Source organism: Microcaecilia unicolor, chromosome 11 (assembly GCF_901765095.1).
Source record: "Microcaecilia unicolor chromosome 11, aMicUni1.1, whole genome shotgun sequence".
Lineage (NCBI taxonomy): Eukaryota > Metazoa > Chordata > Amphibia > Gymnophiona > Siphonopidae > Microcaecilia > Microcaecilia unicolor.
The window spans coordinates 117,693,621-117,716,374 of NC_044041.1; the positions used below are offsets into that span (position 1 = coordinate 117,693,621).

The 22,754-nt window shown below is 41.6% G+C and overlaps 1 protein-coding gene across 1 annotated transcript in view; it reads left to right on the plus strand.

Moving 5' to 3' along the window:
- Window positions 1-22,754, plus strand: part of PACS1 (phosphofurin acidic cluster sorting protein 1) — a 419,530-nt gene that overhangs the window by 97,828 nt on the left and 298,948 nt on the right. The window contains exons 2-3 of the mRNA XM_030219186.1: window positions 3,452-3,539; window positions 22,028-22,117. Coding sequence (XP_030075046.1) covers window positions 3,452-3,539; window positions 22,028-22,117 — 178 coding nt within the window. The remainder of the gene's footprint in view (window positions 1-3,451; window positions 3,540-22,027; window positions 22,118-22,754) is intronic.

A 22,754-nucleotide genomic window follows, 5' to 3' on the forward strand; every position in this document is an offset into this window, starting at 1 on the left:
TTACAGGCGGAAAAGTGCATGCACGTGTGGTCCGGCTACTAAACGCTTCTATAATTAGAAGATGGGGAGCGCATCCGTGCCTGGCTACTTCAGATGACCTGTGATTCAGGAGTCAATTGGGAATCCACTCATGCAAAAGGTTTTTTTTTTTTGGCTGGCACCATCTGTGTGGAATGCCTTGCCTAAAGAGTTGCATGCTGAAGCAAATTTAAGAAATTTTAAGGTTTTATTGAAGATGTTATGTTTTTTAAACAACCTTTTAATCTTGAAATGCGGGTGGAGAGAAGGATACGTTAGGTTCTTTGCAGGATATTATTACAATATTTTTATTACACGTTGAGCAAAAAAATATTTTCTCTGGTTTGTTTTAAATTTACTACTTAGTAGCTTCATTGCGTGCCCCTATTTCTACTATTTTTAGAAAGAGTAAACAAGTGAATCACATCTACCCATTCTACTCCACTCAGTATTTTATACCTCTATCGTATCTCCCCTCAGCTGTCTCTTCTCCAAGCTGGAAGAGCCCTAGCCACTTTAGCCTTTCCTCATAGAGAGGAAGTTTCATTCTCTGCACCTTTTCTAATTCTGATATCTTTTTTTTTTTTTTTTTGGAGATGTGGTGTCCTGAATTGCACACAGTATTCGAGGTGCAGTCATTCCATGGAGCGATACAAAGGCATTATAACGTTCTCATTTTGTTTTCTATTCCTTTCCTTATAATTCCTAACATTCTATTTGCTTTCTTAGCCGCCGCTGCACACTGAGCAGAGGGTTTTAAACATATCATCATTGATGACACCTAGATCCTTTTCCTGGGTGGTGATTCCTAATTTTGAACATTGCTTCACATAGCTATAACTTGGGTTCCTCTTTCTCAGATTCATCACTTTGCTCACATTAAACATCATTTGCCATTTGGATACCCAGTCTCCTAAGGGCCTCTTTCAATTTTTCACAAATTTTTTTTGTTACATTTGTACCCCGTGCTTTTCCCACTCATGGCAGGCTCAATGCGGCTTACATGGGGCAATAATGCTCTTGCAATTTAACAACTTTGAATAACTTTGTGTCATCGGCAAATTTAAATACCTCACTAGTTATTCCAATCTCTAGTTCATTTATAAATAGTTTAAAAAGCAGCAGTCCCAGCACAGACCCCTGGAGAAACCCACTATCTACCTTTCTCCATTGAGAATATTGACCATTTAACCCTACTTTCTGTTTTCTATCTTTTAACCAGTTTTTAATCCACAATAGGACACTACCTCCTCTCCCATGACTCTCCAATTTCCTCTGGAGTCTTTCATGAAGTACTTTGTCAAATGCCTTTTGAAAATCCAGATATACAACATCGACCGGCTTGCCTTTATCCACATGTTTATTCACCCCTTCAAAGAGATATAGTAGATTGTGAAGTAAGATTTCCCTTCATTAAATCCATGTTGGTTTTGTCTCATTAATCCATGCTTATGTATATGCTCTGTAATTTTGTTTTTTATAATAGTCTCACTATATGATCACAAATTTATTTTTAAGTAGAACTAGCTGAAAATCATCATGGAGTAGTTTACTCTTACTCTGGGCTAGTGGCAGTGATGATAATAATTTGAGGCTGGATGTGGCTGGCTGTTGGGCTGAGAATTTACTCAGTAAGCATTATTTTGAAAAATAGGCAGTGAGAGGGTTAAATCCACTGTTGGTGGCATGGTAAAAACTTGAGAAAAAAAGAGAAGTTGCTTACCTGCAATAGCTGTTCTCTGAAGTCAGTAGCGCACAAGTTGGTATTAGAGTTGCATGAGGACAGAAATTTCACCCATCCTTGCAGGAGTCAAATCTATTTCTCGCTTGCAGCACCCCATGACCCCAACAGCCTCCTGCATTTTTTTTTGGGTGGTATTCACTATTCAAACAGTGAGTATTCCAAGCTTCAGTCTGGTGTTCGGACTGCCCCGCTGGGCATTCTAGGCCTCATTCTGGTGCTCGCTCTCATTGCTTTCCGAGCCTCATTCTACTGCTCCCACGATCCCTATTCCCATACAGCTCTCTAGTTAGTTTACCTCCTTTTTCTCTTGGGAATTCCCGTTACATCTAGGCTAAACAGGACCTAAGAGAATCTGAAGGGTCACTGTAGCACAGGAAGTCTTGTGCCTGTGCAGAAAAGACTTTAAGGCTTTTCCAGAATGCTCTAGAATTCATTTTATTTAGCACTTCGCACAATCACATGACCTATTTGTGTGACTGATCAATCACTGACTTGAGGTAACAGCTGTTTTTATAGGTAAGCAGCTATGCTTTCTTTTCCCCTTGTGATCAAGGTCTTTTAATGCTCAGTTAATTTTCTATGCCTTTCACATTTCCTATCATCTATCCCATTTAACATGTCAAGAATGTACGGTTCCCTGGCCTAGAGGCACCACAGGAACATAATTATAGTAAATGAGAACAAGAGCCCCAAAAGGAAACATTTAACTTTTATTTATTTTTTGGAAATATATGTGCAGTTTTTTTTTCATGGGAAGCAGCAGTCCCTTAACTAAACCCTGCACTCCTGCCATAAATGTAGAGATATTTTGATTTTTCTGGTTCTTGACGTAGAATGAAGAGGGGGGCACATTGTGGGCGTTAATGCTGCCATCTCTGTAGAGCTTCAGAACAGATGTCTTTCTGAAGCAATCCAAATATAACCAGTGCTCTTTGCTGATTGATGGAATAAGTCTGCTGTGGGTGTTGAGTGGAGGTTGACTCTAGGTGTGTGTTTTCCTGGAGAAGTAGAAGCTGGGTTTTAAAATGGTAGGTTACAGCATTCCCTTCCAGACCCCTAAGAACCTTTTTAAGCAATGGATATCATAGGTCCTGGGTTTAAATCCCAGCATAACCGTTTTTTTTTTTTTTTTTACTGTACCTTTTGTTACTTACCTTTTGGTTGGATTATAATGTATTAGATTGTCAAGGATGCAGAGTTCTGTGAAATTCTGCTTTGTATATGAGCCTGTACCGAAAGTCAGAATATGAGGATACTGTAAATTAACGTAGTATCCATGCTTACGGAAATCTCTTCCATCTCTTAGGAGTCACATATGGGTATGTGTACATAGGACCACTTTGATATTCTCATTATCTATGTCCACGTGTACTTCAGACTCTATTGGCTGGGTTCAGTTTGTATGGTATTTTAGGCTGTCATGGCACAAGGCACTGCTTTACATCAGTTCACATGTGAGTTCATGCCTTAACAAAAAGTACAGATAAGCATTGATGATTATATTAGGCTGCTGTGGGGGTTCCCTGAGCCAGTCATACTGATACATTCTCAAGGAATCATGCTAAGTAGCCTGATTTCTAGACTGGTCTGCTCAGTTTGATTTTGTTTTTAGTATGCGCTGCTGATTTAATCAGACTGTCAGCATGGTAGTTCCTGTGTCTAAGCTTCTGCTGTTTTTCTTTTTGATAGGCTGTTTAGTTTGACCCTGAAGAAGCTGATAATGCTGAAGGAGCTGGATAAGGACCTGAACTCTGTAGTAATTGCAGCAAAACTGCAGGTAGGTCTTTTGTGTCATACTTGCAAACCACAAGGCAAGGATAAGCTCAGAAGGCTATTTTGGAAGAAGTACCAGCAAGATTTTGGGAGGTGACCAGCTACCACAGTGGTGGGCAGCCTCTGTCCTCTAAGGCTGCAACTCAGGTGGGTTTTTAGGATTTCCCCAATGAATATGAATGAGATCTATTTGCATGCACTGCCTCCACTGTATGCAGATCTCACGCATGTTCATTGAGGAAGTCCTGAAAACCTGCCTTGTGTTGCGACCCCTGAACTACCAGGATTGATTCTGTGTAAAATCTTTCTGCAGTTCAAATCTCTAGAAATTGTGGCTGCATAGGCATAGTTTGGGGTGAGCATTAGGGGGTGCACCTCCAATATGTTGTTTGTGCAAATACTGAATTGGCCATGCCCCCCCCCCACCCCCCACTGCCAGTATGACTTCCGTACTTTTTTGTGCCTCAGAAGTAACTGGGCAGACTACACCAGTATGTAGTTCTTGGTACTGTAGCATTTTACTCATAGATCATGAGACATAACTGCCTGGTGGCAACCCAGTTCGGGAGTGTCAAATCCTGCTCATATGAAGTCCTGGATTTGAGTGGATGTAGCTGCCTCCCCACCGGACACACAGGGTTTCTGCACAGGGTTCAGCATTGTCCCCTTCTTTGTTTAATGTTTTGCTTCAACCCTTGGGTAAGGTATTGGAACAATTAAAAATTTCATTTTACATATGTGGATGATATTACTTTATTACCTGTTTCTAAAAATTGGCTTTTCACTCTGATATAACGAGCACTGTTCATGTAATTGAACGTTGGATCACCAGTAATTATTTGAAACTGAACCAGGAAAAGACCAAGTTTTTATGGTCAGGATCTCCGAAGTCTGTCTTTCCATAGAGATTTTCTGTTGGTTCAGATAATTTTGATTTTGAGAATTAATCAAGAATTTTAGGAGTTGAGATTGATAGTTTACTGACTTTTTCTGGATGTATAAAACAATACAGAAATCTTTTCATGTGATGCAAAAGTTAAGAGCAATTCGTACATTTTTCGGGTTTGCAGAATTTAGATTGTTGGTTCAGGCTTTGGTTTTGTCTAGAGTAAATTATTGCCTCACGGGAATTGCTAGCGTGGCTTTGTAAAAGAAGCCCTTAGTTAATAGACTTCAGTTGCTGTAGAAGACAGTGGCTTGATTAATATTCTCTGCTTCCAGATATGAATCTGCAGTTTTTTTCATGGAAGCAGTCCCTTAACTAAACCCAGCACTCCTGCCATAAGTGTAGAGATATTTTGATTTTTCTTGTTCTTGACGTAGAATGAAGAGGGGGGCACATTGTATGCGTTAATGCTGCCATCTCTGAAGTTGCACTGGCTCCCTGTGGAGGCCAGAGCCCAGTTTAAGCTTTGTACTCTTATTCATAAGATCCTAAGTGGCTTAGCATCCTTTTATCTATGTGATTGTACTTCATATTGATTCCTGTTATAGTATTCATAATTTAATGCTTTTGCATTTTCCATCTGTTAACAGTTGAAATATAGGTACATATCTAATTTTTCCTTTTACTATCAATCGGTGGTATCTTGGAATTATCTACCCTTGGGACTTTGCAAAAATTCTAACCATTTGATATTTTGAAAAACTCTTTAAAAGCTTTGGTTATGTGGAAAAAAAAATTTTCAACCTAATTAAGCGATTTTAATTATTGTGCAGTATGTAATCCCTGACCTATCTTTGTCAGTATCTTGGTATTGTAAACATCATTGAACTGTGCAGGTATATGCGGGCTAGAAGCAATATATAACATAACAAATGGCTTATTTTATAATTGCCTGGGCTACTGTATAATCAGGTACAAATAAATGCATATAGCTTGAGAGTCCCAAATCTACCTATCTAGGATCATTGCTGGACTAACCGTTTTGTGCTGCACAGGATATTGCTTTACAAACTGCAATAGCTCTGCCCCTTCCCTCTCCACCCCACCCAACAGAGCAGTACCAGAAGTGCCATAATAAAAAAAAAAATAATGTGTCAGGTAGAAAGTCCTGGTCACCCCATTTTATTTCTAGCCCTGCATAGGATGTTAGAGATCCACTGGTTCTAGGTCAGAGACAGGCAACCACGAGAATCTGTGCACCCCTGGCCAGATATTTTCTGCACTCAGCTGCTTACTGGCCACCTGGTGAAGCTCTGCGGCCTGCTCCTGTGGAAGAGAATCTACAAGACTGAGTGTAATGCGGGCCAAAGACTGCAAGTAAAGGCTCATGTAGAGTTAATAAAACTGGATGCAGGCAATGAGCATCAAGCCCTGAAAAGCTTTCCTCCTAAATGAGTCTAGTGTCCGGGCCTCTCTACTTGGGGAACCGAGAGTGGGTGAAGCAGTTGAGCCCTCTAGAATCCAGGACCGTCTGGATAAGATACTGTGTATCCCCTTCTTAGATGCAACCTGTTCTGAGATTCATAGTTCCTCGCCAGCACATCCTTAACGATAGGGTGCAATGGTTCTATGATCCCTTCCTTGGGAGACTCGTAGTCGAGGACAGTTAACAACTCCACCTTGGACTCTTCCTTCTTCTCTAACTTAAATGGGATGGCAGATGCCATCACCCCGACAAAACCAGTGAGAGAGACCCTCAGGTGGAGATTTATGTCCCTCTTGTGGTGGAGAGGGATCAGAAGGTACCCCATAAAGCTCTTCCAAGAAGTAATGAGGGTCCAGAGTCCTATGAATGGTCCCATTCAGACTCCTTACCATATTCACACCACACTGAGTGAATCTGTGCCTGCCTCGGCTGAATAGAACCCTCTCACGCCCTAAAGAGCGACAAGGTACAGCTCTACTCTGACTTGAGGGAAGCTTCCTCTGGAGCGGTACTGTATGTGTCGATGTAGACACCCTTCAAGGTGCCAACGCTGAAGATCTTTGCACAGGCACGGATGGAGCCTCAGGAAGATTCTGGGGCTAATTCGCAGCTGGTGCAAGTGCCCTCAATGCCTGAGCAAATTGTAGCTGCAGCATCTGTGCCAGCTCCTCCCTAAGCATGTCATGGAACTGCTCAAAGGAAGGTAACGCTAAAGGCAGGGGAGCAACACAGAGGCAGCTTGAGAATGTGTTGGTGCCGAACTGGTAGCAGTGACCTAACTGCTTGGAGACTTGCGCACCAAAACCTCTTCCAAAAAGGAAGCCAATGCCCTAGTGCTTCCAGCACTGTCAATGAGAACCAATGCTTATACTTCTTGGGCTTCCCCCGATGCTCAGTATCAAGGTCCTCCGGTGCCAACGAAGACGACATCAAACCTATACGTGTCCATGGTGTCAGGTCCGATTCTGACCAGTCTCAGGCCTACTCTGAGCGGCCAATGTCAAGAGAGGTGGAATTTCTCTCAATGCCAGCACACTCCTAGTGGTTGTTGAAGTCTTGGTAGCCATCAAGGTCAATGCTTCTGGTGCTGATGACGAAGTACAGCCCTTCAAGGAGTCAGAAAATCTCTCCTGTTGGACCTGCCGCACCCTCCGTTTCTTCAACTGCATTTTTAAACAGAACAGAAGTTAGGCTCATGGTCAGGCCCCGAGCACCAAATGCACAACACTGCGGATCCATCAAAGAAATCACCTGATTACACTGGGTGCTGCATTTGCAGCCAAATTAAATTGCTCAATTATGAGTAGAAAAAGGGGCAGTGTTTAAACCGAGGCCAGTGCGCCAGCCTAACTAGGCCTAGCAACTCGCGAAAAATAAAGGAAACAGAGTAAAAAAAACTAGTAAAATTAAAAGGGCAATAAAACACAGTAAAGAAAAAATAAAAAAATCTTCAAAGAAGGAGAAAAAATACCTGCACGGGAAGGAACTGCAAAAGAGAGAGAAACATATGCACAAAGATGTGTTCTCACTGCTCCGCGGAAAAATGAAGACTAAGGGACCAGTGCATGCGGAGCGGGATGCTGCTAGAAAGTTCTAAGTAAAAATCACTACCCACCATCTACATAAGGTTTCATCAGATGATGTTACCCATCTGTGAGAATACAACAACCTGCTTGTTCGCGGAGAAAAAAAAAAAGAGTTACTACAAAACAGATCAGAGCCAGTTCAGGAGAGATTAGTGGGCGTTCCATGCCAAGGTGACAGTCTGTTTGGAGATGCGGTAGAATAGGTGGCAGACCTCATTAAGAGTAGAATCTATATAACCACCCAGAGCTTATAGAGTATCTCACTGTTATCATAAACTCATCAACTAAATAGATCTCTATTCAAATAGCATCTAATGTGGTGCAGTCTTGTTTAAAGGAGGAAAAGCCTCAAATAATGATAGGATACTCCTTTGTTGATCTCTTATTCAACCTAAGGGAGCTCCATCCATTCATCACAGGCTAAAAAACCTCCTGTTGACTGTTAATCTAAACATTTATTCCCCACAAACACTTAATTTCGCTTTGTGCTAGTGTTATGAGGTTCACTTATCTCTCCAGCTGTTCAGTCTCTGTAGCAAATTAAGGGTTCGGATATTGCTTTAAAGATTGTTTATTCACACATCAATAGGCACACACATATTACATAACACTCTTATGCAGTATACATACATCACCACAGGATTGTAGCCTTCATCTGAGCCGTAACAGCAATCGGGGAAGCACCGATGACCGCCCAGAGATTCTGCGGGACAATTCCACACTGGATAGGCACACACATATTACATAACGCTCTTATGCAGTATACATACATCACCACAGGATTGTAGCCTTCATCTGAGCCGTAACAGCAATCGGGGAAGCACCGATGACTGCCCAGAGATTCTGCGGGACAATTCCACACTGGATAGAGGCGTCCCTCAAACCAGGTACAGAGCTTCTGTTTCAGCCAGGGCTTCACCTCTTTTTATAACAGCTCACAAACAAGTGTGCCTAGAACAGAGCAATGAGTGGCCAATCTGCATTCCTGTCTCCTAGGCACTCTCTGATGAAAACACCAGCCTTTGGACTTGTTTCTCAGCACAGTCCTGTAGTGAGTTACCCACCGCAACGGAGCGTTGTGGTAGCAATCTGTCAAACAAATATTCTGGTAGTAACAGGTCAAAACAAACATTCTGCATGTCAGAAAACAAAATATTCTGGGTCAGCATAAGTATCATATCATAAGTATTATACTCCAACACAGTCTCTTATCACTGTCCACGGCCCAACTTCAGCAAGAGTTTCGATTCCTGCATGGGGGTCCGTGGTGCCCATCGACTGTTGTCTGCAGGAGAGTAAACTCATTACACCACACCATTTTAAAACATAACCTCTCTTTTAACTTCAAATCTCGCCTCACATTCAGTGCTGGCTCCTCTCTCATTCGTATTCTTAGGCTGTCAATATGGCGGTAGCTTATAAACCTTGATGTCACACACTCCCAGCCAAGCCACTCCCATTGATTGTGAGCCCAACCAATCGGTTAATAGAATTGTCACGAAAACCTCCTCTCACGTGAAGATGTCACAAGGAAGTGGGAACGCCCCTCATCAATCACACAATCAAAAAAAGAAAGAAAGAACTGTCAGAACGACCTCTTTAAGAAACATACGGATGCCATCCAAACCCTGTCTCAGCACCCTCCAGCTGCTCCCTCTTCCTTACTGAGGTTGTCCAGTGGGCCTAGGTGGCAGCCCTACTACTCTTAAAGGTGTAGGTTCCTGCTGCTTTTCTGCTCTGCCTAGACCCCTCAGTTCCAGCTTTCACGGCCTCACTAGTTCTGCTCACAGAACCCCCAGCTGACCTCCAAGTCGAAGCAAAGGATGAGCTTTTAACTGGCTGCAGGAGAGCATAGCCACACTGAAAGTAACTGTCCTGGATGGCTTACCAGTAAAGTGGGTAGGCTGAATTTTTACCATCACAGGTGACCCCCTTTAACCTGTGCTTGGTGGGTTCTTCAAATAGTCCATCTCTGTTACGCTTTGCATTGGCGCCACAGACCACCAAATTGCTCGCAGAGTGCATCGTTCATCAGCTGTCAGCACAAGCAGGTACTTGTAGAGGAAATTCCATTGTACAGGCCATTACAGTCAAACCCGTGCCACCAGGGGAAGAAAGGAAGGGATTCTATTTCAGGTACTTCTTTGTGCCCAAAAAGATGGGAGGATTTTGTCTCATCCTAGATCTAAGGGCCCTGAACAAATTCCTGGTAAAAAAAAAAATTCAGAATGATTGCCCTGGGCACCCTTCTCATAATTTATGATTGGCTGTTCTCTCTGGACTTAAAAGGATGCCTATACCCATATTTTGATACTCCCTAGTCACAGGAAATATCTCTTCCACATAGGGAAACACCATTGCCAATACCATTTGGCTTTGCATCGGCTCCCAGGGTATTCAACAAGTGTCTAGTGATAGTAAAAATGTATTTGCACAAACTGGGAGCATATGTGTTTACCTTAGCTGGATAATTGGCTGGTCGAGCACTTCACAAGAAGGAACGACAGAGCCAATGCCCCTAACTATTCAGGTGTTGGAGCTACTAGGATTTGCCATAAACTACCCCAGGTCCCACCTCCTCCTGGTTCAGAGATTAGCATGCATAGGAGCCCTGCACGATTTCATTGTAGGCTCTGCTTTTCTTCCACAAGTGAGAGCAGAGACTTTATCAACACTCACCTTGCAAACCCAAAACAGCAAGCAGGTCACTGCTCGGCAGATGTTGAGATTGATGGGTCATATGGCCTCAACAATGCATGTCATACCCATGGCATGTCTCCACTTGAGAGAGGCCCAGTGGTCTCAGGTGACTGGGAATCTAGCAAATGTAATCCAGATTTCTCTAGAATTGACTCACACTCTTCTATGGTGGACAATTCGGATGAATTTGACTGTGGGACTACCATTTCAAATTCCATCTCCTCAGAAGGTGCTTATAATAGATGTATCCAGCCTGGGATAGGGAGCTTGTGTTGATGGGCTTCACACCTAGGAAACCTGGTCTGCTTAGGAAACAGATCTCCACATCAACTTTCTCAAGCTGAGGACCGTTTGGAACGCTCTAGAGGCTTTCAGAGATTGACTACAGAATCAAATCATGCTCATTCAAACAACCAGATTACAATGTTGTATGTAAACAAGCAGAGGGGTATGGGATCCTACCCCTTGTGTTAGGAAGCAGTGGGAATATGACAGTGGCTGTCCACAGAGTGGTCCTCTGAGCCATGTACCTACCACGAAAGCATAACTGCCTGGGAGACAGACTGAGCAGGGTTTTGCAACCGCACAAGTGGTCTCTCAGCATGGGCATAGCCCGCAAGATCTTCCAAGTGTGGGTCACCCCCTCGGTGGATCTTTTTGTCACTCATCTCAACAAAGTCCCCCAGTTCCAGGCTCAGGTCACACTGCAGACTAGCGTTGGATGCCTTTCTCCTGCATTGGGGGAAGGGACTTTTGTATATGTATCCTCCAATACCTCTCATAGAGAGAAGACTTTACTGAAGCTCAGGCAAGGGAACCATGATCCTAATCGCTCCTTACTGGCTGAGGCAGACCTGGTTTCCTCCTCTGCTGAGTTGTCCTCCGAAGATCTGTGGAAATTCAAATATTTTCCAACCCACACACGCAGAACTAGGGATCCCTTCTACATACCAACCTCAAATCCTTGACTCTCATGGCTTGAATGTTGAGAGCATAGAATTTAGATCCTTAGATTTGCCAGAGAGCATCTCCTGCATCTTGCTGGATTCCAGGAAGGACTCCACTAAGAAGTGTTGCTCATTTAAGTGTCAGAGGTTTGCTGTCCAGTGTGAGGGCAAGGCCTTAGAACCCCTCACTTGTCCTACACAAAAACTGTTTGAGTACCTCAGTAAGGTTTCATCTCGGTGCAATTGGTGCTTATCACAGTGAAGAAGGTAAGCCCATCTCTGTACAGCCTCTAGTTGTTTGCTTCATACGAGGTTTGTTACTAACAAAGCCCCCTGTCAGACCTCCAACTGTGTCACAGATATCAACGTAGTCCTCACCCAGCTGATGAAAGCTCCTTCTGAGCCCCTTGATTCCTGTCATCTGAAGTATTTGACCAGGAATGTTGTGCTTTTGGTGGCGGTCGCTTTAGCTTGCAGACTCAGTGAGCTTCAGACGCTAGTAGCTGTAGTTCTATGCACACATCCTAAGTTCAATCCTAAGGTAGTGTTGGAGTTCCATCTTAATCAGTCAAACGTCCTACCACACTTTTCCCAAATCCACATGCCCATCCTAATGTGTACTGCATATCTTAGATTGCAAGTGAACCTTAGTCTCTTCTATTTGGAGCGGTAAAGCTCATAGACAGTCCACCCAGCTTTTTGTTTCTTTTAACCCAAACTGCATGGGGGTAGCCATCAATAAATGCACAATTTCCAATTTGCAAGCAGATTGCATCTCTTTTACTTATGCACAGGCTGTGCTGAATCTAGAGAGTCATGTCAAGGCTCATAATGTCAAAGCCATGGCTGTGTCGGTAGCCCACTTGAGATCTGCCTCCATAGAGGAGATTTGCAAAGTTGCGATGTGGTCATCTGTCCACACATTCATTTCTCATTACTGCCTTGAGCAGGATACCCGATGTGACAGCTGGTTTGGGCAGGCAGCATTTATTCTGTCTAGAATCCAACTCTACCCCTCAAGGCCTAGGTTTGTTCTGTTCCAGGCTGCACCTCAACACTTAGTATGTTTATAGTTTCAGGTTGATTGAATTTCAGGCCTCGATGTTTCGAGCCCCTATTGTCCAAGCATTGTTCTTTTTGTTGAGCCTGGTAGTTAGGGATTCCCATCTGTGAGAATACAACAGCCTGTTTGTCCTCGGAAAAAGCCAAGTTACTCAACTGTAGCAGGTGTTCTTCGAGGACAGCAGGCCAAGTATTCTCATATAGTCTCCCACTTTCCCTTGGAGTTGTATTCTTTAGCTTTATACAATGACTAGAGACCAGGGCAGGAAGGCACCTGCGTGATGGGATGCTGTTAGAAAGTACTAAGTAAAAATCACTAGTCCTCATTCACACCGGGCTCTGTCAGATGATGTCACCCATCTGTAAGAATACTTGGCCTGCTGTATAGGTGAGTAACTTTGCTTTCCCTGCTTAACTTATGTTGCACAAATTGGATGCTATCCTGCCTCTTTCCCTAGGGAGATTGTGGGATCAAGCTCTTGACATCTAGTGCAAGAAGCATTGTTTCTGATGATGTAATTATTTTATGTTAGCAAAAGTCTCCCCTGACATTCATTCAGATTGTCAGTGTGTTTGGGTGAACTACAGTATTCTCCGAGGACAAGCAGGCTGCTTGTTCTTACATGTGGGTCGGCGTCCATGGCGGCCCAGGAACGGAGATTTTTCCAGTAAAAATCCACAAAGCTTTGCGACAGCCTCCAGAGCGCGGGACGGTGAGCCTTTGAGCTCTGTATCCCTTTTTGGTGACTGTAAGCAACTATTTTAATATGAGAGAAAGTAGATTCATGCTCCTTTTCTGTTTGACAGTTTAAATAAGGGTTTATTCATCTGTATTTGAATTAATCATAGCCTATGTGATAGTGTTCCCTTTTTTTTTTTTTAGCTTAGCTGTTTTTGTTTAATTTTTTAAAAAGATTTCCTGTTTAATTTATTTTTATTTTTCCTTCTTAAGTAAATTAACCATAAACAGTGAAAATCATGCCAAGATGGCAGTGACTCTACTCCCCATTGGTGCCAGGGTCACCCACTCGCTCATCCTACTCATTCTTGGCAAATGCAGCACATAGGAATAGTTGTTTTAGCAAATCTATTCCTGTCAAGGACTGGATTAAAGTAGCTGTGCCAGCTTAATTCTTTCAAATATCAGATTTGTCTTTTTCTTGACTTTGTTGCCTTTTAAAGAAAGGATCAGATACTAGAAAAAGAAGTTTTACTATAAACAATATAGGGTAGTGTGGCAAAGTGCTTACCTCAGGCAAAATATGTGTATTTCTGGGGGTGGGATAAACATTTATGCAAATATTTTATGTGTTTGTCTTGTTATAAAAAATACTCTCTAGATAATAAGACAAGTAACGGATATTTTGGGTAGGATAAAGTCATGGAAGAAAAACTAGCCTACAAATAGGTGGGAAAATGTGGGATAAATAAATAATGATAAATGAACTCTGCTTCGGTCTTCATGCTGGGGAGATATACCCACGCCAGAACCCTTCTTTGTAGGAGGCGATTCAAAGGAACTGAATTGCGAATCTGGAAGAGGTGGTAGAGCAAATTGGCAAACCTAAGTACTGAAAAATCACCAGGACCTCATGGCCTTCATGCTAAAGTTTAAAGGAATTCAAATATGAAATTGCAGACCTTTAATTGGTATTTTGTAACCTGTCATTCAAATCTGCCTCTGTCCTCAAGGACAAGAGGGGAGCCAGTGTCATGCCAGCTTTCAAAAAGGGATCCGATCCAGGGATGACCTTATGAACTACAGACTGGTTAACCCGATGCCAGTATTGGTTAAAATGATGCAAACTCCTGTTAAGGACAAAACTGGTTATATAGATACAGTGCTTATTGGGTGAAACTAGCATTTATTTAGAAAAGGGAGGCCATGCATAAATGTTCTGTTAGGATTCTTGGAAAGTATGAATAAGCATGTTGGTAAAGGTGAGCCATTTAGTATTACTGTACAGTAGAGCCTCGATTATCCAACGTCAGATAATAGAAAATGTGGATGATGCTTAAATAAGAGGCATATGAAATATGTTAATTTTGTTTAATACCATTCAACAATCTACTATCCGTATTGTACATGTGCTTGTACTGTAATACATTTTTACAGACATACTTTATATTTAGAAATAAAGCTGTATGCAATTGTGTACTGCATTAATTCGAGCACAGTAGTGTAGTTATTGGAACAACACATTTTAATTAGAACAAATTAGAAACAAATGTTTTATTTATAAATATTTGTGATTAAGGTTTGTTTTCCTGTTTTAATTCTCTTCCTTGCAGTGAGGTCATGTCAATGTCTCAATAGCACAACATCAGTAGCACTCGCTTCCTCTTGTTCCACGTAAGCCAGTGCTGCTTTGATAGCTTTGACTTCTTCAATGTGACTGATTTTCACAGTTTATCTAGTCCATGTGTAGGCTGAGTGCATCATCTTCGTTCTCATGCCCATTCACTGTAGCAATTACATCACTTCTTGCTCATCTTTCTGCATCTATTCCTTTGTCATCTTCACTAGCATTCTTACAGCCAGGTATTTATTGTAATAAAGGAAGGAGATTATCATCATTTTGCTCAGCTGCTTAATGTTCACTGTCATCTCATTGTCATCTCCTTGTCCAATTTCATCTTGCTAGGGTTTGTGGTTCAATTTAATCCCATGATTAAGCAATCCAGTAAAGAACATCTTTAATATTCACTTTCTTTAACATTTCTCTAACATTCCATCGTCCGATGCACAAACAAGCGTTGTTAGAAGCTTACAGTGATATTTTTTCTTGAATGTTTCAATTACACCTTAGTCCATTGGCTGATACAATGATGACATTGAGAGGAAGAAAAATCACTCTGTCGGCACTTTTCAGTTCGTCCTCGTCAGGATAAGATGGCACATTATCAGTGAGAAGCATTGCTTTCTTAGGAAGGTTTATCAGTTTCAGAAACTTTTCGAAGTGCAGCAGGAGCCAGGCTTTAAAAGCCCTTGAATTTTTTTGACTTTCCAATAAATGTGAGTTGTAATTTATGTTTACTAGTTGCATTACTACATGCTAGAATAGTCGCTCTTTCTTTACTTTGTTTATAACTGGGAGCTGTACAAGCAGTGAACTTTGAGTTTTTGCTGGCAGCATTTTTAAATTTAAGTGAATTTCATCGCAATTATGTATCTGCTCCCTTGATACTCCTCCTTTTTTAATAAGATGATTTTTAAAAAATCTGATAAATTTCTCAATCTACTGAACGTTTTTTTTTTTAATCATTTATTTATATTTTTTTCATTTTACAAAGATCACTTGCAAAACAGTAAAACAGAGATGATTGTTTTCTTCTAATATTGTTTTAATGTACAATCTCAACAAGATAAATGGATTTTATACAATCTTTCTCTTTCTTAGACCACAAAATAAATAGGGAGAGTGAAAGACAAGGAGATCAATTTAAACAACAGCAAACAAAGAAAATGTGGTATTAACCCGATTATCCCTGGTTATTATTTATCTAAATCATTATTCCACATTGATCATCTGGTTGGTTTCTTCAAGACCATAACGGTGCATAGTCCATCGATTTCATTGGAAACATACTTATTGTCCAATATTAGTGAAAGTAATACACCTGATTTCATTTTTTTCCCTTTTAAAACCAGAAATTGTTTAACAATACAAACCCTTGAATCTCCAATCCAATTCCCGCTGATTAAAGTAATCCCAGTTTCACAGGCTTCACTCCTTTTGAATTAATATATTAAGAGGAATCATTTCAGAGGAAAAAAAACATTAGGAGTCATACCCGGAACTCTGGGAAAACAACAATCTCGATATTAATCATCTGTAACAATATTCATTTTGTTCAAATTTTTCTGGTCTTTTATCATTTTCAAATCTTAACCATTTCCTACTTCAGTAGAACTTCATTTGCTGTATATTCTCAAAGGATTTGATTAGATTATCCATGTGGCTCATTAACAAGACTATATCTGAAGCAAAGTCATTCTCTACCACCGTCAGGTCCTGGAGCACCCTCCACGGGAGACAAAAACTCCAAGCTGATAACTCTTAAGGGTTTAGGAGTAGCACCGCCGACACGGGTTCAGCTGTAAACGACTTCTGTTTCAGCATACACTCCTGACTCACTCCTCCACTCCTTTGGGCATGGTGGTTAAATGATTTTTGAGCGATGAAGTTGTTTCCAGGTCCAAGAGCATCGACGCTCCTTCGTCGGCGCTAATCAAAGGACTCATCAACCCAGTCATCTATGGGCAGCTCGTCACACAGCAGTCCCACACTTGCTGCACAGGGGACAAAACGCTGGTCATCGGCGGCTGACCCTCCCATTGTCCCCTTCCTCTGTTAAGGCAACTGCAATGCAGAGAGGAAATTTCAAGGAGTGGCCTAGTGGTTAGGGTGGTGGACTTTGGTCCTGGGGAACTGAGGAACTGAGTTCGATTCCCACTTCAGGCACAGGCAGCTCCTTGTGACTCTGGGCAAGTCACTTAACCCTCCATTGCCCCATGTAAGCCGCATTGAGCCTGCCATGAGTGGGAAAGCGCGGGGTACAAATGTAACAAAAATAAAATAGATACAACAAAAATAAAATAGATACTATTGGAGATTCTACATGGAATGTTGCACAACGGGACGTCAGACTCACAGAAGCAGAAGCCTGCGCGGCCACATTGGTGATCTGCAAGGGCCGACTTCTACATGGAATGTTGCTAGTGGAATAGCAACATTCCATGTAGAATCTCAAATAGTAGCAACAGTGGCGGAGTGGCTTAGTGGTTAGGGTGGTGGACTTTGGTCCTGGGGAACTGAGTTTGATTCCCACTTCAGGCACAGGTAGCTCCTTGTGACTCTGGGCAAGTCACTTAACCCTCCACTGCCCCAGGTACAAATAAGTACCTGTATATAATATGTAAGCCGCATTGAGCCTGCCATGAGTGGGAAAGCGCGGGGTACAAATGTAACAAAAAAAAAAAGTGAACAAAAACTGAACTTCAGAGGACAGCTGGGCCGTTGAGTGTACGAGCTTCAGGTCACCATCTTTCCCCTCTCCCTATGAACGTTTTTTTTTTTTCACAGAACTATTGAGCTGTCTTATTCCACATCTTTTTTTTTTTCCTAGTGATCAAGCCAGCCCACACTAGTAATGAAATCAGGGTCGTTAAATTCTTTTAGGGAAAAACAGAGCTTTCTCTTGCAATAGAAGGCCTGATGTTGGCATGCCCCTTGTCTCTTTGCTGTGTAAACCATAGGAACAAGTTTGCTCACTTTCTTTTATTCACATTTTTTCAGTTTTTCTAGCATTTAATCCATAATTACAGGCACAGTTGGAGCCCCATTTCTCCAGCTCACTTCATTGCCTTTTCCAGTTGATAACACCTTTAAAGCTTCAGGTTTCTGGTCTGTAGTGAGTACAACTCTTTTTTTTTTTCCTCTCTCTCTCTTGACGCCATTGCAGAGAAATCATGGTCATAGGTACAGCTGACTCTTTTGAGTGAAAAGTGAAAACTGATCTAAGAATAATAAAAGTAAATGTAAAAGAAGAAACAGTAATTAGAGTTTAAAAATGTAATGTGCCCAAGAATCTTACCTGGCACTGCAGCCTTTTGTCTGAACTTGACCCCAGGAAAGAGAGAAAGCGGCATGCATATGAGTGATGACACTGTGATATCAGCAGAGGCTTGTTGGATAAGTGAGAATTTACTGTATTTGGATTTTCTGGAAGCATTATCTGGGAATTATCATTGATTCTAGATCTCTGGTTTTTTACATCATAGAAACATGACCGCAGATAAAGGCCCATCTAGTCTGCCCATCCTCTGTAACCCCTAACTCTTCCTTTTCCTAAGCGATCCGACTTCATCATATGCCCCCTCGTTCCAGAGCTCTCCTTCAGTTGAAAAAAGCTTACTTCCTGTACATAAATGCTCTTGAGATATTTAAACGTCTCTATTATGTCTCCTCTTTTCTTCCTCTCTTCCAGTGTGTACATATTGAGGTTCATAAGCCTGTCCCTTTATTTTTTGTATTCCGGACCGCTTACTAATTTTGTAGCCACCCTCTGGTCCGACTCCATCCTGTTTTATCTTTTTGTAGGTGTGGTCTCCAGAACTGCACACAGCACTTTAAATGGGGCCTCACCAGAGACTTATACAATGGCACTATCACCTCCTTTTTTCCTGCTGGTCATCCCTCTTTTTATGCACCCAAGCATCCTTCTGGCTTTGACCGTCACTTTTTTACCTGTTTGGAAGCTTTAAGGTTGTCAGACACAATCACCCTCAAGTCCCACTGTTCCTACGCACACTGAAGCACTTCACCCTCTATACTGTACCGTTCCCTCAGATTTTTGCGACCCAAGTGTATGACCTTGCATTTCTTGGGTTTAAATCTTAGTTGCCAAATATCAGTTCATTCTTCCAGCTTCGCTGGGACCTTGCTCATGTCATTCACACCATCCAGGGTGTCCACCCTGTTGCAGAGTTTGGTATCAGCCGCAAAGAGACAAACCTTACCAGACAGCCCTTCTGCAATATCGCTCACAAAGATGTTAAAAAGAGCCGGCCCAAGGACCGATCCCTGCGGTACTCCCATGAAAGTAGGTTTCTTTTTTACGCCTCCTTAGGTCAATCAGGAATTTAATTGATAAAGATTCATTACATGTGCTTTTCTATGCATATGTTTAATACTTGTTATGACTACTGTAAAGTGGCCTGTGCAGATATTTCTAAGACAAATATTAAAATGCTCCAGACTCTACAAAATACGGCAGCCTGCATCATTTGTAGAGCTAACAGATACGACAAGGCAACTCCACTTCTTCAGCGGCTTCATTGGCTTCCAGTAGAATACAGGATAAAATACAAAGTTCTTACTCTAACATACAAGGCATTGCATACTACTACTCCATCTTATTTAACCTCACTAACAATTCCTACCCTTTGATCCTTGACCGATAATATGTTCTGCCACCCCCTTCAAAAGCTAGATGGGAGTCCACACTTAATTCTGCCTTTTACTTCCTTTCTCCTGCCTTATGGAACTCATCTCCCAAACATATTCTGTTAGCAAGTTCTTACACTCAGTGTGAAACAGTCTTGAAAAAACACGTTTTTCAGGTAGCATTTTCAGCACTTTGAGACTTCTTTTTTTGTCTCCTCAGGTTCTGCAGCGGAAGGTTATGTGGAGGGGCATAATCGAACGGGGCACTCAAGTTTTACTGGGGCCGTCCTCGCTGGACAGCCCCGTGAAGGGGCAGGGAAACCCATATTATGGAAACAAGATGGGCATCCATCTTTCGTTTCGATAAATCAGTCAGGTCCGCCCAAATCTCAGCATTTAGGTCGACTTTAGAGATGGTTGTCCCCGGTTTTCGGTGATAATGGAAACTGAGGACGCCCATCTCAGAAACGACCAAATGCAAGCCCTTTGGTCATGGGAGGAGCCAGCATTTGTAGTGCACTGGTCCCCGTGACATGCCAGGACACCAACCAGGCACCCTAGGGGGGCACTGCAGTGGACTTCAGAAATTGCTCCCAGATGCATATCTCGCTTACCTTGTGTTCTTTCCTTTCTTTTAATGAAGTGTTTTTTTTAATGTTACTTGTTTTTTTGACTACACTGTTAACCGATTTGACTTGCTGTGCAATTAATGTCGGTCTAGAAAATTCAATAAATGATAAAGTCCTTCATGAAATGACTAAGCAGATTAGAAAATCATGGGATAGGAATAAATGGTCAGTTTTCCCAATGGACAGAAATTAATACAGTGCACTGGGATCAGTGTTTTAACGTTGATCTGGAAAAGAGAGCAACGAGTGAACTGGTCAAATTTGCAGATGACACAAGTATTCAAAGTAGTTAAATACAAGTAGACTGTGAGGAACTGCAAGAAGACTCTGCCAGATTGGAGAATTGTATCTCGACATGGAAGATTAAATTTGAATGCTGTCGAGTGCACAGTGATGCACATAAGGAAAAACATTTCCCAACTATACATGTTCACAATGTTGAACTTTGTATTTGGAGTCATCAAAAGATTTTGAAATCTTTGTGGACATCCTTGGCTCAATGTGCAACAGCAATCAAAAAAAATGTTAAGAATTGTTCTGAAACGATTGGAGAATTAATTGGGGAATATCTTAATGCTTCTGCATAGATCCATGGAGGAACAACTTCTTCAATATTGTGTACAGTTTTGGTGGGCCCCATAGCAAAAACAACAGAACAGAACTAGAAAAGACACAGAGAAGGTGACAAAATGATAAAGGGGATGGAATAGGTCCCTTTGTGAAGAAAGGTTAAAAAGGTTAACACACTTCAGCTTGGAGAAGATGTCTGTGAAGGGGATATAATACATAATTATAAAATTATAAGTGTGGCTTGAAACAGATATTAATAGGAAACAGCTGTTCTTTCAAATAGTTTCATTGAGTCCTAGTACCTGAATGTAACTCTCCTTGAAAAAAGGTGTGAGCTAAATGTATAAATAAACATAACCTAATATGGTAACAGATTTTTTAAAAATTTGAGAGTTTTCTTTTTCACTTAATGAACAATCAAGGTGTCAAACTTGTTATCTGAGGATGCTGTCCATACATTTCATATTGCTAGGTTTAAAAGGGTTTGGATAAGTACCTAGAGGAAAAATCTCTGATTATTAAATGGCAACAGGATACTCTCCAAGTATAGAGTAGTTCCACTCAAAGCAGAATAAAATTACTTTTACACTTCAAAAATAGCATGGTAAGGCTAACCTATACAGAGCAGCAGGTTATAGCTGTAACCACATTATTGGGCAGGCGGATGTGTTTTAATTTACAGTATAGATGGGACAAGAAGCAGGATTGAATCGGGCACATGTGGTGGTGGTATTCAGTGTGCTGGGATAGAACTTTCAAGAGCTCAGAACTAATGTAAATTCTGAGTCTGTGTGACCCTTCCCACACACAGTAGTCCCCTCAGTTCCGCTCTGCCTCTGTTCAAGATATTTGTAGTACAGCTGCATGGTCTTCTCTCCACACCTTCACTACTCACTACTGTCTGGAGCAACATTTTAGGCAGGATAGCGGGTTTGGACAAGCACTGGTTAAAATCTAACTCCACCCTCTGGGCTGTTATTTTCACCAGGCTCACTGTCTACTTAGAAAAATTCATCTTTCCTGTGAGCCCGGTAGCTAGCAAGTCCTGTATCTGAGAATATTATGCCTGCTTGTCCTCGGAGAAAGCTAAGTTACTTACCTGTATTAGGGTACTCCTAGGACAGCAGGCATATATTCTCACATTCCTCCTGCCTTCCCTTGGAGTTGTCTTCTTAGCTTTAACAATGTACTGCTGGTCCTGCACTCGTGTGTGGGCTGGAAGGAACCTGCACATCACGGTAGGGGCACTGCCTCAAAGACAGTGCACTTGGATCACGTCACCCATATGTGAGAATATATGCCTGCTGTTCTCGGGGAAAACACCTACTACAGGAGTAACTTAGCTATCTCTGATTCCATGTTGCTTCTTTATTATTAAAGCTAAATGCCTATTTTCCGTATTCGGCCGAATAATATTTTTTATTTATTATTAGGATTTATTTACCACCTTTTTGAAGTAATTTACTCAAGACGGTGTACAGTAAGAATAAATCAAACTTGAGCAACAGACAACTATAGCAATAAAAATATTCAAATAATAATACAAAGTATGGCATAGTACACTACTTACAATGTCATTGTTTGTATTTGGCTGAATAGTAAAATATGCTATTTGGTACAGCTGTAGTATATACTTTAGTTCGAAGATGTAAGTAATATTTTTGTTTTTGTTTCAGAGTTCTAAGAGGATCTTAAGATCAAATGAAATTGTGCTTCCTTCCAGTGGTCTAGCAGAGACTGACCTCCAGTTAACATTTTCACTCCAGGTAAGTTCCCCTTATTTTCGGGGTGAGGTCCAGTTTTTCCTTGATGCTTTCTTGGGCTTCCAGCTTTATTTGGAACCAGCAACATGAGCCTTCATTCACTACGATATTGGGGGTTTTTTCCCCTCCACTGTATTATATTCTCTCCCAACTCACCTGATCCAGTTGTCTCTTTGCAGGTCCCCAACCAGGGGCTATCTATGCGAACTTCTTGCAGTTGCAATTGTGTGATGACTGGGACTTCTCTTAGGGGTTCAGAGAGACAAGGCAAGGGGAGAGGTGATATATGAAGACAACAAGGTGTGGATAAAAAAAAAAGCAAGCGCTAACAACATTGCAGGTGATGAGGTAGCTAGGTGAGAACCATCAAGGTACAACTTCACAAAAAAAAACAAATAGATTAATGCTGGAACATTGATGGTGGCCAGGTACCAACCAGCAGAGAAATGAAGACAGAGATGGCCAAATGTTGGGATAACATTTTCACTGTTTTGCTAACTATTTGGATTATTAATATTGGAGTATGAGAGGCCCTGACTATTTGGTTGAGTATGGAAATTTGTAAGCTTACTGTATCTACCCAAACCAAAGAGAAGGACGGAAGGAGCCAAACCCACAAGTCGGGATGTATTTGGCTCCT